General features: G+C 39.2%; 1 protein-coding gene across 1 annotated transcript in view; it reads right to left on the reverse strand.

Moving 5' to 3' along the window:
* CDKAL1 (CDK5 regulatory subunit associated protein 1 like 1) overlaps positions 1-19835 on the reverse strand; it is a 621394-nt gene that overhangs the window by 407684 nt on the left and 193875 nt on the right. Inside the window, exon 9 of the mRNA XM_036255396.1 lies at positions 1334-1454. Coding sequence (XP_036111289.1) covers positions 1334-1454 — 121 coding nt within the window. The remainder of the gene's footprint in view (positions 1-1333; positions 1455-19835) is intronic.

Consider the following 19835-nt stretch of genomic DNA (forward strand, 5'->3'; position numbering starts at 1 on the left):
TCCCATATGTGCCCCAACCAGGGATCAAACCAGAAACCTAGGTAAGTGCCCTGACCAAAATCGAACCTGCAACCTTTTGGTGTGCAGAACAATGCTCCCACCAACTGACCCACCAGCCAGGGCAAAGAGTCCATGTTCTTAACCATTCTGACAACCTACTGTTATCCTTGATTTCGTTCCCACAACCGCCACGCAGGCCCTCACTCCCTCCTTGCTGGGATGCTAATGGCTCCCGAGTGTATCCATGTATCCCACTGTTCTCCAGCCTCAATCCACATCACAAGTGAGTCCCAGAATAACCTAATAACCTAATGACTAGCTATGATTATTTCTCACTTCTGTTCCAGACGTCAGTGGCTCTCCTTTTCCTTTTAAATTAGATGAATTCACACAAAAGATCATTTATCACACTTTTTCTTACATATGCTGAACACTCCAGACAAACTGGACAAAATTATCTCCTTTGTGAACAACAATATGGTCCAATCCTACACCTTTGTTGATTCTTTTCTCTACCTGCGATTTTCTCTCACACCTATCCTAACTAACCCTTGGGGCCTTGCATGCCAAAGGAAATCAATGTTGCAAACGATATTAAGGCTGCGAATTGGTTGACATTAAAATAGGGAGAGAATCCTGTATTATTCAGGTGTTCCCAGTGAATCACAGTATAATCACTTTGAAGTGGGAGATTCAGAATCAGAGGGAGATATGACTATGGAAGACACAAAGACATACACTGTGCTGGCTTTGAAGACGAAAGGAGACCAGAAGCAAGAAATGGGGGTGGCCTATAGATGCCAAAAAAAGCAAGTAAACAGATTTCTCCCCAGTAGCCTTGATTTTAGCAGCGTAAAACACGTGTTAGACTTCTGACCTCCAGAACTGTAAGAGTAACATTTTCAAATATGCCTTTCAGATTGTTAGTAATCAAAACATGGCTAGTACGTACCTAGGGCAATATTTACTATAATCCTATTGAAAAAAATAGTCCCAAATGATAAGCATGTTAACCATTCCCCACACTAAAATACTCTTTTTAAAACAATGTTAACCAAGGACATAGCTATCAAATGAAATCCATGTTTATTACCAAAAGGAGAAGTCAGAATAATATTAATCAAAGATATAAAACCTTGCAACAAATGTAAGTGTAATTTGTATACATGGAAGACTTTAGAGGGAACTATAATCATGTGCTACAGAGCATTTTCATTTCTCTTCCTCATGAAAATGTACAGCTACTTTTCTGTGCCACATGTCCAGGAAAAAAAAAATAATGAATTCGTGGAATATATTAAATATTTTATGAATAAGTTGGAGAGCAGCTTACCCAGTATTGATGGAAATGATTTCTATCAGTGGGTTCTTCCTAATCTTCGGCAAATCCAGTGGTGCTCCCCCCAACCGTTTTCCATTATCCTTTTTCTGACCCAGCAGTCTCACCGAGTGACCTTCAAATAAAGCATATAAACATACATTAGCATGAGTCGCACAATTTCACTTTAATTTAGTGCTCTCAACAAATGTGTTAACATTTGCATTTAACTTTTTCTTTTATGAGGAAAAAAAGAAAACCTAGAGAAATGTGATCATTGAACCTAATATTACCAGAGGGAAAAACAGCTGTGTTTGTGACCTACAGTCCAAATATAATATTGGCACATCATTTTACTGGGCAGATCATAGAAAAAAAACCATCCGCAGATTGTCTCTCTGCAAGGTAAATGCTCACTAGCACACACCAGATACTTGTACGAAGCAGAAAGGGTTCACTTGGGCAGAAGGCGTGCTGGCCAATTTTACACTACAGCGGGGAAAATGTGAAAACAGGTTACCTGCTCAAAGCAAATAGCAAATCAAAGAAGTAAAGAATAAACATGTAGAATTAAAAAAAAAAAAAGACTGGGTTTTTAAAAACAAATGATTTTGAACTTATTTTTTTAATTACAAAAGAAAATTAGACATCTAAAACCATTAAAATTTTAATAATTTTGAATTAATTGCAAGTTATAGAAAAGATAAAAGAATAGTAAAAAAAAATCCATCCCCTTCAGATTCCCAAATTATGTTCTGTGTTTACTTTGTCATTTTCTCATTATATACATACACATTATTTTTTTATATAACTTTACTAAGGTACATTCTATAAAATTTACCCACTGTGAATACACAATTCTATTATTTTAAATAAACTTAGTTTTAGAACATTTCTATCACTCTAAAAATTCTCTCAAGCTTATATGCAGTATATCACTGTGCCCATACCAAATATAACACACTTTATTAATCTGTGTTATGACCAGCTGATGACATTTGGATTGTTTCCAATTAATACCTATTATAATAATGTTTCTGTGAATATTTCCATACAAGTCTTCATGTGGATGTATGTTTATTATGTTTTCATTTCTCTTGGATAGATTCCTATGAGTAAAATCACTGGGTCATGTGGTAAATTTGTAAGAAAAAAACTGTTTTCTGTAGTGGTGATACCATTTTATATCCCATCAGCAATGTATGCGGGTTTCTCCACACTGTTGCCAAGACCTCATATTGTCATTTTTTTGACAACAGCCATTCTCATGGGTGTGTGGTGGTACATTATTATAATTTGGATAACTATGCATTTCTATAATGACTTATATTATTGAGTACCTTTTCATGTGATCATTAGCCAACTGTATGTCCTGTTCAGTAAAATGTTAGTTAATTTTAGGTGTCAAACTGACAAGGCCACAGGATGCCCAGACCTTTAGCCAAATATTACTTTTGGTGCACCTGTGACGGTGTTTCTGGACGAGACCAACATTTGAATCAACAGACTAAGTAAAGCAAACTGCTCTACCTAACACTGGTGAGCCTCACCCAATCAATCGAAGACCAGACACAACAAAAATGCTGAGTAGGAGGCAACTCCTCCTGCCTGACTACAGAGCAGGGTCATGGTCTCGGCCAGCTTTAGGACTCGGACTGAAGTATCAGCTCTTATTAGTTCTCATGCTTGCCAGCAGCAGACTAGAGTTTATACCATCAGTCCTGATTTTCAGGCCTTCGAACTTAGACTGAAACTATACATCAGTTCTCCTGGGTCTCCAACTCGCTGACCTCAGATCTTGGGAAATTCTCAACTTCCATAATGGTGTAAACCAATTTCTTATAATACATCTCCTTATACACACACACAAAAATTGGTTCTGTTCCTCTCTAATAAAAATGGCTACTCGAGTATTTTGTCAAAATTTTAACTGGAGTATTTGTTTTATTACTGAATTGTAAAAATTCTTTATATAGTCTGTTTCCAAGAGCTTAATTAAATATATTATTTTGTTTTCTCTCAGTCTATGGCTTATAGTTTCATATTCATGATAATAACTTTTTGAAAATTAAGTTTTTCAGTTGAATGCAGTTCTATTTATCAATTTTGTCTTTTACAGCTCATGCTTTTGCTGTTACATCTAAGAACTCTTTGCCAAGCCCAAGAGCACAAAGATTTCCCCTATAGTTTCTTTTAGAAGTTTTACTGTTTCAGCTCTTATACTTAGGTCTAGGATTCTCTTTGTTCCTTTTTGTATGTAGTAAAGGTCTAAGGGCACTTTTTTCACACAGATGGATGTTCAATTGTCCAAGTGCCATTTCATTTCCACTCCTCTTCCTTTGTGCTATATGTTGTCACATGTATTAATAGAGTCGTATAAATCCAAACATATACCGCTATAGTTATTGTTTTATACCACTGTATGTTTTTAAAGAGAAAATGTGAAAATACATATTTATAGAGTGCTTTATATTTACTCACATGATTACCATTTCTGGCACTCTTCATTTTCTCCTGAGAATTCAAGTTATCAGTGGGTACCACTTCCTTTCTGTCTGAAGAATTTTTACTATTTCTTGTAAAGAAAATTTTATAGTAACAAACTATTTATGTGGAACTGTTGGCATTTTGCTTCATTTGTGAAGGATACCTGTGCTGGATGTAAAATTATTAGTTGATCGTTTTTTTTCTTTGAGCACTGAATATGTCATTCCACTGCTTATGACCTCTCTTGCTTCTGATGAGAAACCAATTACTAATCTTACTGCTGTTCCCCTGTACATCACATGTCACTTCTTTTTTATACTTCCAAAATTGTGTCTGTCAGTGGTTTGAGTATGATGTGTGTGTGGATCTCTGTGATTTTCCTACATGCAATTAACATAGGTTTTTGGATCTGTAAAGTAATGCTTTCCATAAAGTTTGGGAAGTTTTCATCGAGTATTTTTTTTTTTATGTGTCCTTTCCTTCTGTGACTTCCATGGCACACTTGTTGGGTGTGCTAGATGTTGTCCTAAATGTCTTTGAGGTCCTGTTCATGTTCTTCTTTTTCTTCATATTGGTTCATTTTGTACTGGTCTATCCTCAGATTTATTGATTTCTCTCTTCTGCCACCTCAAACCTGAAAGAGAGCCCCTCTAATGACTATTTCATTTCAGTTACTGTACTTTTTAACTTTAGATTTCTACTGGTTCTTCTCTATGATTTCTACCTTTTTGTAATTCTGTATTCAAGTCACTGTCAACATCCTTTCCTTGAATGACTGAGCATGGTTTCACTTAGAGTTTGGAAGTTTCTGCCAAATCCAACAATTTTGGGCACTCAAAGACAATTTGTACTGACTGAATTTTTTCCCCTTAAATATGGTTATACTTTGTTTCTTTACATGTATCATAACACTTTATTGAACAGTGGCCATCTTAGTTGATATATTGTAGCAACTCTCCATTCCGATTTCCCACCCACTCCAAAGGTTGTTTTTGTTTGGTAACTTACCTGGACTAGATCTATAAAGCCTATCTCTCCACAGTATAAATGATCATTGATGTCCCTTCTTAGTTTTGTTTGGTTTGGTTTATCCCCCAGGTATGACTTCCCAGGGGTCAACTCTGCATCTGCATAGCTTTTTGTCAAGCAGGAATGGTCACACATTTGTTCAAACACCTCAAGCCAGTAAGGTTTCTCCTATCTGCTGATGGATGTCTGTATGAGCTGGTAAGGACATTCAAAGCCAGGGCCATTTTCAAGTCTTCCCCAATTTTTATTTTCTCCTGGGCTTTCCTGAGTCCTCTCCCACCTCCTCCCACCTGTACAAGCAGGCTCCAGAAGGCAGGGAAGTGTGGTGGATTGGGCCCTCTCCAATCTCTACTGTGCATGTTGATAGCCTCCAGTCAACTTACAGTCCATAAAGATTTCTATCAAGCTTTTTATCACTGTCTTACCTCTCAGAAGTCCATGTTAAGTCCCTGGCTAGTCCACCTGTCCACTCTGTGCCAAACAGGACTGCAACTTCAGGGGGAAGAACCGCAACCCTCCCTGTCATTTGCCATCAAAATCTCCACTTTGACAGTTCTCCAGATCAAATGAGCTGTCCTGGGGCAGCAGTAAAGCTGCTAGTTTTCATAGCCTGCTCTACCCTGTTGAACACACTTGCCCACAGAGCTGAGGAAAGTGAGGAAGGAAAATGAGAGCAGCCCAAGGAACAAACACGACAGGCGCACACGGTCTCACTCAAAGTTCAGGTGTTTTCACAAATAAACTTCTCAGCTTGCTGAATGCTTTTAGTTGATTTCTAGAGTGCTGAAATGGATTGTTTTTAACCATTTATCCAGCTTTATCACTGCCTGAGAAGAGCTTTGATGGCCTCCTCACACAATCATTCCACAAGCAAATCAAAGCCACCTTTATAAAAGCAATTATTTAAAATAACTTCAAATGCGTAATTACTACAGATATAAGATTCTAAGCAATTATATACATCTTTCATCACCTCTCATTTAAGAAAGATACATTCCTTAAACATCTCTTATACAGACAGCTTTTCATGACCAGAAGTAATAAAACCATCAGTCATGGCCTTTTTGCACTACTCACTTTAATAAGAAACATTACAGACTTCATGCATTCTGAAAATTCTTGCGCTGATGGAGAAACATAGCTAGAGTCAAGCAAGCATTTGGCATACCAGATTTCACAGATTTTCAAGATAAGTTGAACTCTTCAATCAAAAGTCCAGTTAATGAAGAGATGAGCAAGATTGGCATGATAACATAATAGTTCTCTGAGAAATGCCAAAAGTTCAATAATGGCTATGCAAAGGCATGCTATTTTCATACTAGCGTTAGACAAATTTCATTACATCCTGCTGAGACTTCAGTAATACGCAGCCTGCACTAATAACATTTGATAAATTATTCATCTTCACTATCTACATGCAAATAAGGAACATATCTCTGCCTGATGATATAATGAGTTATTTTCCAATCCAATGATTCATTAAAGAGTGGCAGACCTAACAAATCTGTTTAAAAAAAATCAAAAATATAATAAAGACAAAGTGGGAAATAACATACAAGTCCCTTGTTATATCTAGCCAACAGTGAGAGGAAAGAAATAGAAGCAACCACAGGACAATTATCTTTTTAATGGACTAGCAGAATAAAACTTTTATTATTACATCTAAAAAAATGTTGTTATTAACCAATGTTACCCCAATAAGCTTAATAAATAGATAGATAAAAATTATTTTTCAAACAGAATTCCTGTTTCAAATTAACTCTTTAACTCTGTAGACCACAGAATGAAAACAGATACTGAAAATCATTACGTATTATATGTGCAGTTACCAATACTGGTACCATCTAAAACAAACTAAAATCTGACAGAGTAAAAAATAAAACTGAAAGAGATGTCTTCCAGATGACATGACTTTGGGAAGCACAGGAGAGGGAGTGAGGACCGAGAAACAGGGCAACGTGCTGAAAATGAACACGCTGTGTTTACGGAGGGACCGTGAGGCCAAGCCACAGTTCCACTCACATACTGCTGCTTTGTTCGGGCCCTTCTGGTCAGCCACCCATGCCTGGCGCTGTGCTCCTCAATGAATACTGATTTGTTCTGTGCCTACTGTGAATTTCGTCACCTTTTGTGGCTGGACTGAAGAGAAAGGGAGAAAGAAGAAACCAGAACAACAGAGTTTGAAAGAAAAAGAGAGTGAAAATATCAGTTTTTACATCATTTCAATCACACATAATAACAAATGAGAGGAAGCATTAATAGAACAGATGGGAAGAAAGATGCTCAGTGTGACCAGATCAAATGATAATAACATGAGACCACCGAGGAGACAGTGATAAAGATGTAAAGTGATTAAATAGAGACACAAAATTTTAATACAAGGATGAAAAAAGAAGACTGCCTTATATGTAGAATAAGACGTACTCAAATGTTATATTTCTGATATCTTTTATCTTTTCCATTTTAATTGTAAATTCACATTTCATCTCCTTTAAATATGGTCAGGTGTGTCTCAGTGAGTTTATTAACATCGTTAGTAAGCATCTCTCTAAGGTGTTACTTACAAGTATCACAAAAAATTCAGCCCTTTAAAACAAATTTAATTTTAAGTATGAGGCTTTCCACACTTATTTATAAATCAGCTACAAAAAACTGGTACTGAGCTGGTTTTTACATTTGATCTAATCCACTAAAAAATGTCAGTAAGCCATTTCATTAGCTAAAACAATTATATATTACAAAATTTTGAACCAAAAGCTAGTTTTTTAATATAATTCACTATTATATGCATATTTGTAATTTCATAATAATAAAATTTTAAAAACCTATGTGGAAAAAAACAAACCAGTCATGCTTTGCACAATAATTGCTAAACTAGTTGAATCAATATTCAACGTGTTTATGGATGTTCAAGAGCAAAAAACCTTTTCCCAATCCCACAGCGCCAACCGCGCTGAACATCACTGGAGCTGGGGAAAACGTCCCGTCCGCAGAGAGTGAGCCCTGGCTGTCAGCATGCCAGGAAGCCAAGGACAATGGTCATTCACAAACAGAAAAAATTCACAAACAGAAGAAAGAACCAACCCCTGAAACATAAGTGCATATGTTCCCTGAGTGACAGAAATAAAACTACCTATAAAATATATAGTTATTAATTATGGTTCTACACACAAACCAATCTGTCCTCCTTTGGTTCCTAAAGCTGGAGAGGTCTGTACAAATTAGCTTTAGAATATTACAGGAGCAATGGTGATCTAGCAACTTGGACTCCTATTGTCTGTTTTTTCCCCTTTAATTTCTTTTTGTTCTAAAGGCACTATAAACAGCCAGATGACCCTTCAATACTTGATCTTCCCATCTGATTTTAATGGCCATTCATTGTTTCTTTAATATGTGACCGCCCACCTCCGTCATCAGCCTTGTGCCAGGTTGTTTCCGTCTCTAACTATCTGCTTTGATGTCACACAATTCCAGTCCCTGTAAGGACACATTCAGAAGACCCGTCTGCACCCTAAGCTTTGGGCCCGCCTGCTGGAAAACTTCCAAGGAAAGTAATCTAACATGATGTTGGGGTTCGGGGCAGAGGGCAAGGGAAGACCAGCAGAAAACTCAAGCAAGAAGAGAAGAACAAATGCACTGCAGACAGCAATCCTCACTTGACCAAATTTGATCACATCAATTTGAGTAATACTTAAGAAAAGGAGAAAGGAATGCTCAATTAATCCGTTTTTCTACAAAAATGCTTGGAGCTATTACTTGACATGTCCCTCATAGGCACTTTTAACTACTTAATTACAAAGAAAAACAAAAATGTAGCCAGAAGCCTGTCTAAGTGACATTCAATGGCATTCCTTATATGTGGGCACCTGTCAAGAAGGTGAGCATTCTCCGAAAGCCACACTAGAATGTGACCCTCCCTTGAAATAGTTTCCTTTTAAAAGAAGAAAGCAAAGTAAAACGAAGGAATTTGGTTAAATGTTAGAAGCAGCTTTGTCACAAGTCAAGGTTGGAAAACTTTACGGGAAATGCTAGAATTGACTCAAAAACACAAGATCATTACAAGTCAAGTGCCAATTTGAGCTACTAAGATGCCATCAAGTATTCAGAATGTAAATATTAGCTCGAACAGTGATACCTAGAAAAGATATTAAAATAAAGAAGGAGCCCAGCCAGTGTGGCTCAGTAGTTAAGCATCGACCCCTGCACCAAGAGGTCACCGGTTCCATTCCTGGTCAGGGCACATGCCCAGGTTGTGGGCCCAATGCCCAGTGGGGGGCATGCAGGAGGTGGCCTGTTGATGTTCTCTCTCATTGATGTTTCTATCTCTCTCTCCCTCTCACTTCCTCTCTCTCTAAAATCAATAAAGAAAAAAATTATTTTAATAAAATGAAAATTAAAAAATAAAATAAAGATTGTTAAGAATCATTGTCCAAAAAGATAGAATTCAAAGCATGAATCAAAGCGTTAAGAGAGCCTGCAGAGGTACCGATGCTATCAGCGTGCATATAGAGTGTAATGAAGCATGAAGAACCCAACACCTTCCTGATAGTCAGGTGGACCAAAGAGGAAGCTAGGATGGGGCCACAATACAAAGTTTAAATCCTTAGAAGTCTCAGGATTATTTAACAGCAAAACTCTTTTCGCTCAAAAACAAGTTCTACATTATAATTGTAATGATGTAAAATTTAAGTATGATGCAGAACTCTAGAAGATGAAAAGCTGAAAACATTTCTTGGAATAAATGTGTGGGCATTTTGTTCTTCCATTCACACAGCATTGCTGGTACAACAAATAATGACAATTATTTTAAGGTCATCATATTAAACAAAGGCTACGTATAGCAAATAATCCACATAAGCAAAATGTCTTTTTACCCTAATGGAGACATCTTCTGGAGGCAAATTATTATAAGCATTTAATTTTACACTTAAAAATTTTTTTCTTTATTGATTTTTAGAAAAAAAGAGGAAGAAAGAGGGAGAGAGAGAGAAACATTGATGAGAGAGAACATCGACTGGCTGCCTCCTGCATGCCCCCCACCCTGGGCATGTGCCCTGACTGGGAATCCAACCAGCGACCTCTTGGTGCATGGGTCGACGCTCAACCACTGAGCCACACCAGCCGGGCATTTAATTTTACATTTTAATTACATCTTTTGTAAGCGAATTTCCTTTTGGTGACAGTGGGAGATTTGTGTGGTGCCAATTTATTTCTCACAATGTCCCTCAAGTGTACGTCAAAACACTCAAAAGTCACAGCAGTCCCACATCAGTAAGTCCACATTAGTACAGAGCCTTAAAAGAACTCCTCGGGTCACTGGCTGTCTTGCTACGACAGGCATTCTTGAACTCTAAATGTGTTAAGTAGCTCCGAGGCTTTAGTGTTTACAGCAATAAAGCTACGTGTGCTTCGGCTTCAGTATGTAAAGCATCCATGGCAGCACTGAAGGACTTAATCACTGCTCCCGCTCAGACCTATATCCCCGAGATTACTGCACCAGGTGATGAAAGCAGAGAGAACAGACACTGCAATCGATGACATCCAAGCTGCTACAAAATAACATTAAAGTACAAGACATAGGAACTTGTAAGCCACAATGAATCTAAACACTGGAGCTCAAATTCCCACTTTAAATCAGGAATGAAAATTTCAAGTGTCCTCCTGCTATTATTCAACTCAAGCCACCATAAAATGTGACAGAGGAGAGACGGGAAGCAGAGAAAATTAGAGAGCTGCCTCATCTATGGAGCTTAGAAAATGCCTGTCTGGCCTTATTGTGTTCCATTTCATCACAGTGATGAGCTAACACGTGCACTGTGGCCAGCACAAAGGCAATGGCAATGGGAGGAGGTTAGGGAAGGGGCAACCGGAGCTTACTTGCTGGCTTTAAATTCACCCTCTCTTACATATAGGTGCTACCAGTGCCCTTCTGTACAAATGGCAACGATAAAATCAGTTTAATAAAAACAAAGAGGATAGCCCTGCCATTGTGGCTTGGTAGACTGAGCATCAGCCTATGGACTGAGAGGTCCCAGTTCGATTCCCAGTCATGGCACATGCCCGGATTTTGGGTTCGATCCCCAGTAGGGGGCATGCAGGAGGTAGTCGATCGACGACATTTCTCTCTCATATCGATGTCTCTATCTCTCTCTCCTGCTCCCTTCCTTGCTCTCTAAAAACCAATAAAGAAAAAAAGATGTTTTTTGTAAAAATCAGACACAAGAAATGTGAAGGAACACAAGGTGTAAGCAAGAATGTTTGTCCTGGGAGTTGATCTCAAAGATGCATTTAGTGCTGGGACAGCAGATAATGCACTCCTCGTCCTGCTATTGGGACATCCAACAGGGCAAGTGCTTGAAACCCAACAAAATACCACCCACTCCTTGATTTCTGAAGTTGTTGTTTTCTTTCCACTGTGTTTATGGAAGCCTGTGTCCCAGGCACCGAGAAAACAGTGCCTAGTCAATGGTGGTAAGAGGACTGATGTCTGGTGCCCTTCTCTGGTATGGCTGGGAACTTTGGAGAAGGAGGCAGAGCATCAGTTTGGTCAAGACTTCCAAAAATTCAGGTACTCCCTGTTTCAGTGTTCCTACACACTAACTGTTAAGGGGGTGGAGAAGACCATTTGTCTACATCAACATCAGTTCATGGGTTTTAGAAGTGATGTCAGAACTGACCTTTTTTGCGGGGGGGGGGGGGGGGCATAGTTCAATTTGTCTCCTTTACACCTGACTCTCAAAATAATTCATTTCTAACTTTGATGTAAAAGTAAAATTATCATCATTTGCATGAAGTATGTCCAATTAATACCTAATTGTCATTACCTTGTAATAAATATATCTGTGCCAAATTTTAAAAAGAATGTGTAAGGGAACTAGAAATGGGTGAGCAGTGACCTGAAACAACAGACATGAGGAAAGGAAATAATAATAAGCGAGTGTCACTTTCTCACTTCCCTCAAGGCAAGCAGCGTAACGCAACATAAAGAACCTGAGGTTTCAAAGTAGAGTACCCTGCTTGCTGCCGCGCCATATAATCGGTGATGTCAGTGTTCCTGTGGAATACAACAAATCAATGTAAAAGAAAAGGGTAAGTTACAAAGAGCTAGAGAAAAGTTCATTACAGTTGCTACTATAATTAATGCAACTGTAATCCTATCAAGACCTATAGTGATGATGATGTTACTCCAAAGCAAAAAGACCAAGAGATTTTCAAAACTCTCAAACACTGTAAGTCAGAGTCAGATCCCATTTATTTTTAACGTTCTGGAGGGCTGGGAAATATGTCGCAAATAACTGAATTGATAATGATAAATTTTGCAAATGACTTTTAAATTTATAAGCTAAAGTAGATTCCAGGGCATCCCTACAAAATCACTCACTTGCATCCTGATATAATTTCTTCAATGTGAGGAGGAAGAAAGCAGTGGTGTTCCAGGAACTGCATGTGATCCTGTGTAAATCGTAGCATTTGTGCTTAGAGAGCCAAGGGAGAACCATGGCTGTCACCATCCCAGGACACCTGAATGACGTGCTACTTACCCAGCTATAACAGGGGCTCATCATGGCAGCGAGTCTAGGTGAAGGGCTACAGGGCAAGATTTCTAACCCCCGCTTCCCCAGGTTCTGAGAAACCGCCCTGCCATCTCCCCTCCTGACGAGGAATCCCCCTCAGCTACCCTTCCTCTCTAGGACACACCTCTGAGAATCACCACTCCAGGGGATAGTTTCACTTTACATTAAATCCTCTCCATTTTTGTTTTTTCTCCAGCAATCCCAGTCACCAAGACTACAACGGCCTGTCTCTAAATCCTGAAAATAAACATGCCCCAGGGTAGAAATAAAAGTTGCTTCAAAGAATCACAAAGGAATGAAGTACTGGGAAGCAGAGTCTAGCAGCACCCAGGACAGCAGGACAACCGAATGGAGTAAAGGTGAAGGAGTCAGAGGACCGTGCTTTCCTCGAGACCCTTCCCAGGCGGACACACATAGAGCGAAGAAAATCACATGGTATGTCCGCCACAAACATCTTCAACTTCATTTTGTAGGCAAAGGGAAAGAAAAATAAAACATGGCACGTTGAGATGAGGATGCGAGAAAAAGCAAGTCCCATTCGAATAACTTGTGCCAGAGATCACTGTCCAAAATGTCGATATCTCATTCTAGTGACAGACTCTGAAATACTCCTAGAAGCTCTGAGTTGAAGGGACCTTCCATGTCATAACAATTTACAACCCAGAAAACGAAGAACCAACCAGTGACATTGTGTAGATTGTTAAATAGGCCCTGTTATCAGGAAAATACACATTTCAGCATAGCACTTCCTAGTCTGTCTAGGATTCTTACCCATCACAGAAGCTGACTTCAGTGCAGCTTAAAGTAACGGTGCACTCGAATTTTCAGAGTTACAGTAAAGATTTAATGTGTGGAAACCATCTTCTATAAGGACATTTTAATTACTATTTCTTTATTACTCTATAAAACGTAAGCTTTGTTATAAAACAGCAGTACTGATAAAGTTCTTAAAAATCCATCCACAGTTGATGTCCTAACTGGAGGTTATGCAAATGAATTTATCCCCACCACTCCCCAGGCAACTAACAAGGAAATGAAATTGGTATTTATTCTCTCAGACTCAGAAGTAATTGTTACACATATGCTATATGCTCTGTAGAGTGTTATAGAATAAACTTTTTTTAAAAAGATGGGTCCAGCTGGTGTGGCTCAGTGGTTGAGCATCAACCCATGCACCAAGAGGTCGCCGGTTCGATTCCCAGTCAGGGCACATGCCCAGGTTGTGGGCCCAGTCCCCAGTGGGGGGCATGCAGGAGGCGGCCAGTTGATGTTCTCTCTCATCGATGTTTCTATTTCTCTTTCCCTATCACTTCCTCTCTCTCTAAAATCAATAAAGGAAAAACAATTATTTAAAAGAAAAGATGTGCATCTCCAAACATTAGACACAAAATGTTAAAACCCAGCATTCTTTCTCTACACTGATTACTAACAATATTAGGTTTTCTAGGGAAAGGTTGCATCACCTAATAAATGACATCCTACTGATGAAGTAAAATTTTCTAACTGTCAAACAAATTTTTCAAGAAAACAAGAAAAATCAGCCCTGGCCGGTTTGGCTCAGCGGTTACAGTGTTGGCCCGTGGACCAGAGAGACGCGGGTTCGGTTCCTGCTAAGGGCACATACCTTGGTTGTAGTTTGTCCCTGGCCCCGGTGGAGTCATGTGGGTGGCAACCAGTCGATGTGTCTCTCTCACATCGATGTTTCTCTCTCTCTCTTTCTCCCTCTCTCTCTTCTGCTCTGAAGATAAATGCAAAAATGTCCTCGGGTGAGGATAAGAAAAAAAAAAGAAAACGAGAAAAATCAGATTTAAACTTTTTGTCTAGTCACATCTGAGCCATCAAGTTACTCTACATTATCAATTTTCTCACTAGGGTGTAATATGTGATTTTTACTGACAATAAAAAGATGTACTTTTAAATAAAAATTTCAAGAATGATCATAATTTTCCCTATATTTTACTTTGCTACTGGCGTTTTAGATATTGTACCTCTAAGATGACCTGGTTTCCACTTCGTATTTCTATTTTCAGGGACCCAGCTATAAAGTACTAAAGGATAATTACCAATACAACACCATTTACTGCCGTGTTAACAACAGTCAAACCAAGACAGAAAGTACCACGATTAACCTACAACTTCACCCTCTAGTTGAAAAATGTAATGAAGCTTCTAAACAGTATTTTCTCTAAGTTCACAGTTCCAAGCCTTCTCACTACAGTTCACTAAACAGCAGTCGGCGGCTCCTTCCGTGAAGACCTGCACGTTCCCAGGTGCACACCAAAGCACGCGATGGACGCGCAGAGCGCACGCAGTGCCCACGCGCCAGCGCTCCTCAGTCACAGTGAAGAAGGACATTCAAGTTTCCCTTATTCATAGTAATTGTCATGTTTTCTATTAGAGAATCAAAACGGGATTAATTGATCAACTTGGCATGTTTTTTTTTTTTTACTAAATAACTCCTGTTACAGTACATAGAAATAGGAGCCTTGGGACTCAGAATTGTTATATCTGAGAATACAAATACCTAGTGAAAATGATTAATATGCAGACTCTAAAATCAGGATGTTCAAATTTTATAAACCACCCTACATTAACAGCTTTCGCAAAAGTCTAGACTCCAGTAATACATTTTTAGAGAATTCACTATGCTGTAGCCGCTTCATGCATTCTGCCAAGACACTGTCAAGATTTGCAAGAGTTAACACAGAAGCCCAATTCCACAGCAGGCAAGTCCTGGCTAATATTTAAACAGAGGATGGGGCTACTTTACCAGGTAGATCAGTGGACCAGTAACGGCCGGGCTGGGTCATGGGAAGCCTGAGAGGTTCAAGCTTAAAGTAATTTCCTTTCCTGTTTCGAACAATCAAATCCAATGAACCATTATAACAGTGTGCTATGTGAAAACCACAGTAAGGTCATCAACCTCAGACAGTATTAGCACTATGCACTCTCCCCACCCCAGGATAAAGAAATCAAAAGTTAATGAAATACCCAATCTTCATAAACATAAATTCTATTAATAATAAAAGGTGGGCCCTGGCCAGTTTGGCTCAGCAGTTAGAGTATCAGCCTGCGGTCCAGAAAGACATAGGTTCAGTTCTCACGGGGGGCACATACCTCAGTTGCAGTTTGTCCCCACCCTAATTGGGGTCGTGTAGGTGGCGGCCAGTCAATGTGTCTCTCTCGCGTCAATGTTTCTCTCTCTCTCTCTCTCTCTCTCTCTCTCTCCATGTAAAAATGTCCTCGGGTCGCCCTGGCCAGTTTGGCTCAGCGGTTAGAGTGTCAGCCTGCGGTCCGGAGAGACCCGGGTTCGGTTCCCGCTAAGGGCACGTACTTTGGTTGCAGTTTGTCTCCGGCCTTGGTTGGTCGTGCGGGTGGCAGCCACTCGATGTGTCCCTTCACGTCGATGTTTCTCTCTCTCTCTCCCTTCCTCTCTCTCCCTCCCACTCTATCTGTACAAAAAAATGGAAAAAATATCCTCGGGTGAGGATTAAAAAAAAAATAAAAATAAAAAAATAAAAAAATAAAAATGTCCTCGGGTGAGGATAAAATAATTAATTAATTAATTAATTATAAATAAATAAAAGGTGGTTTCAAACCATAAGAAATAGCATCTTTAAATTAAAAAAGGAAATATAAGTGATGAACACATTAAAGCAGTGTACTCAAATTTAAGACAAACCAAAACATAAACTTTTATGAAGCCATCATAAAACAGTAGAACCCACCTGGGGGGAATAGTTACGCATTTATTTCAGTTTTTAAAGCTTTAATGGCTGAAAAATGTTACACAAATATAAAATTACTTAATTACTTCCATTACAAAATAAAACAAAATAGTAAACACGACCATTTACCACAATTAAAAAAGGTTCAAGAGCATCTAGTGCATATTTCTTGGAAGACAAACGACACTGCTGCTGTTCAGTAAGTGTAGTGGAAACAGGACTGACAATCTGGCTAATCAAGTTATGAAGTCATAGAAATGCAGACGAGAGATGACATGATGGTCTCTCTAACCAACAGTTCTTTCCAGTCACCACTCCGAACCAAGGTATACACTAAAGCAATGTGAAAAATCAGCTTAAAGTCCCATCATAGAACTTTGCTGTTGGGGTATAAAGAAATTTGCCTATTCTTTTTTTTTATCCTCACCCGAGGACATTTTTCCATTTTTTGTTCAGATAGAGTGTGGGGGGGGCGGGGAGAGAGAGAGAGAGAGAGAGAGAAACATAGACGTGAAAGGGACACATCGAGTGGCTGCCACCCGCACGACGCAACCAGGGCCGGGGACAAACTGCAACCGAGGTACGTGCCCTTAGCGGGAACTGAACCCGGGTCTCTCTGGACCGCAGACCGACGCTCTAACCGCTGAGCCAAACTGGCAAGGGCAAAATTTGCCTATTCTTACATCTGAAATTATTATGTTTATTGAAAAAAATAATGGCCCTGGCCACTTTGGCTCAGCGGTTGGAATGTCGGCCCACGGACCAGAGAGTCCCAGGTTTGGTTCCGCTAAGGGCATGTACCTCGGTTGCAGTTTGTCCCTGGCCCTGGCTGGGGTCATGTGGGTGGCAACCAGTTGATGTGTCTCTCTCACAGCGATGTTTCTCTCTCTCTCTTCCTCATTCTCTCCCTCCCGCTCTACCTGAAGATAAATGCAAAAAAAAGTCCTTGGGTAAGGATTAAAAATATATACATACTGAAAAACCAAATGTGCTTTTGTAGCATAGTACTGTCACAGATGTAGAATGTTCCATGTACAAACTCAATTCACTTATCCATTCTGGGAAAATACCCTCAAGTCAATCTCCTGACTCTGTAGGGCATTTCCTCGTGATTAACACTGATGAAACCACACTGTATATAGTTCTGCCTTCCAGTCTCAATTTACAAAGAATTTATGCTCTGAATTAGCATCAAATGCAAAGTACAAAATCTGACAGAGTGAAGATTAATAGCAATGTGTTAAATATGAAAGAGCTGTTTGCTGAAGTACCCTGGGAATTTAGATAAGTCTAATCCAAGATCACATCAATTACTGAGAAGTTGGGGAAAACAGAAAATCAATTAAACTTACAGATTGTACCATATTGGAAAAGTCTCGAATTACCAACACTGGAGGCATTGCATTTGGAATTAGACTGAATAAAATACCAGCAAACATATTAATAACAATAGAGTCCCCTTTTATCAGAGGTTGACTAGGGAAGAAATATGACTTAACAGTAAAAACATTTTTCTAATTTCAATAGGAAATATTTATTTGCATTTATTTGTCTTAAGTTATCCAGTTAAAGTAACTTTTACAAAGAATTTTAAGTTTTGTTTTGTTTTGAGGACTTCATGCACACATATCAAAAGAAATGCAGATTTATATTCCCTTCAGAGCTTTCACACAGAAGGTTTTAAAGTCGTTGTAGCCCTGGCCAGTTTGGCTCAGCGGTTAGAGCGTCGGCCTGCGGTCCGGAGAGACCCGGGTTCGGTTCCCGCTAAGCACGTACTTCGGTTGCAGTTTGTCCCCGGCCCTGGTTGGTCGTGCGGGTGGCAGCCACTCGATGTGTCCCTTCACGTCGATGTTTCTCTCCCCCTTCTTCTCTCTCCCTCCCCCTCTATCTGTACAAAAACGGAAAAATATCCTCGGGTGAGGATAAAAAAAAAAAAAAAATTAAAGTCGTTGTAAACCAAGACTAAGGTCCCCATGAGTGTTGTTTTTTAAAAGAAATGAATTTAAATCTTTTAAACATTGCATTTCTTCCCTTATATTCAGTTACATATCTTGTTGCATTTTTAAGATGATACAGAGAAAATCCTAAATTCATATAATCTGGTCTCTCCCAAAACAAATGTTATAAAAAGGATGAAATTTTCAGACCACTATTGAAATAGTGAGGTTTCATTCAAAATAACTTGAAATTTTCCATTTTGTTCCAAGGCAAATACAAATGGAATATGCTTTTGAATGGTTTTACGTTAATTATAAGAGATTTAAATGCTTTCAGCATCAGTGTATCTTATTAATACATTTTTTTAAAAACATTACTTGGTATAGCATAAGGATAGCAATAAAAAGAATGCAAACAGGCTGTGGCAGAGGCTGTCAGTCCAAACCCCCTTCAAGGAAGACATATGAAGAGAGCCCAAAGGAATCAAATGTGGAAACAAGACAGTTATGGCAACATCCTCTTGTCAGGCTGTATTCCATCTGGCCCTTCTGGGCAGAGTCTTGCTTCTCCACAGAGCATTTATCAATCAAGGTCCCAGCAAAGCAGATGGCACACTGCATAATTGAAGAGATTTTAATAAAGGGACTGTTGACTAAAGTTTGGCAAGGTTAGCAAAACCAACAAGAGACAATGTGGTACTCTTAAGGTGAGCAACAGTGGGGTGCTATTTCTACTTCTGGGTCTGCAAAATCAGAGGAAGAGAACAGTTACAGGACCCTGGATAAATAGATGAACAGAGGGAGCCACATGACAGAAGCTGTGGCCTTCGGGTGAGAGAAGCAACCAATAGAGGATGAGCAGGGAGGGGGTGGGCAGGTCACACATACTCCTATCTCATGCTCCAGTCACACCTTCAGCCTCCAATGGGCTAAATCGAACCAGATGCCAGATCACAAGGATCTACTGAAGTAGTCACACAGGTCAGCCTTCATGAACACACAGCAGGTGGAAAAGGGTGGAGAATGAATCTGGAAAGGCAAACAGACAGTATCTACTTCTATGCAGGACCTTAAGATAAATATGAAGCAAACTGCAAATAACAGAAGAAACAACAAATAGACAGTTGACTGGAGCAAAAGGTATATGTATGAAATTAATGGAAGAAAGGTGAAGATGGCAGAATGTGGTAGAAGATAATTAAGATCACACTAAGAAGTCCCCAATTAACTTGGTGGGTAATAGGCAACCACTGAAGGTACATTTGAAGTAGAGTAAAATAATTGGAGGATAATGGTAGCAGTAGATACAGTCAGATTGAAAAGAGTCACTGGGAACAAAGGTAGGTTAGGTTATTCCAGCAGTGTAGGTGTTAAGGAGATAGGAAGAGACAAACATTAACATGAGTTGTGTTCTGGGTATCTCAAAAGTATTATCTATTTAATCCTCTCCATTTTAAAGTGAGAAAATTGAGCCTCAGAAAAGTAACATGCTGAACACAACACACAACTGGTTAAATGCGAAAGGCTGCATTATGTCTCTGGCTTGTGCTGTCTAGATGAAGTACTAGCACCAGAACTAGAAAGTAAAGAACAGAGGTTCACCGAGACCTCGTTCTCGATTATCCAGTAGATCTCAGATGGGTCACTTAACCCCTGCCTACCTCAGCTTCCTCATCTGAAAACTAAAGACACCTACAAAATTATTCCTTCCATCTCTAAAATTCTCTCGTTGCATTACTAAGACTTGATTCATCAGCCTTCC

The sequence above is a fragment of the Molossus molossus genome, unplaced genomic scaffold, assembly GCF_014108415.1.
Source record: "Molossus molossus isolate mMolMol1 unplaced genomic scaffold, mMolMol1.p scaffold_m16_p_12, whole genome shotgun sequence".
NCBI lineage: Eukaryota > Metazoa > Chordata > Mammalia > Chiroptera > Molossidae > Molossus > Molossus molossus.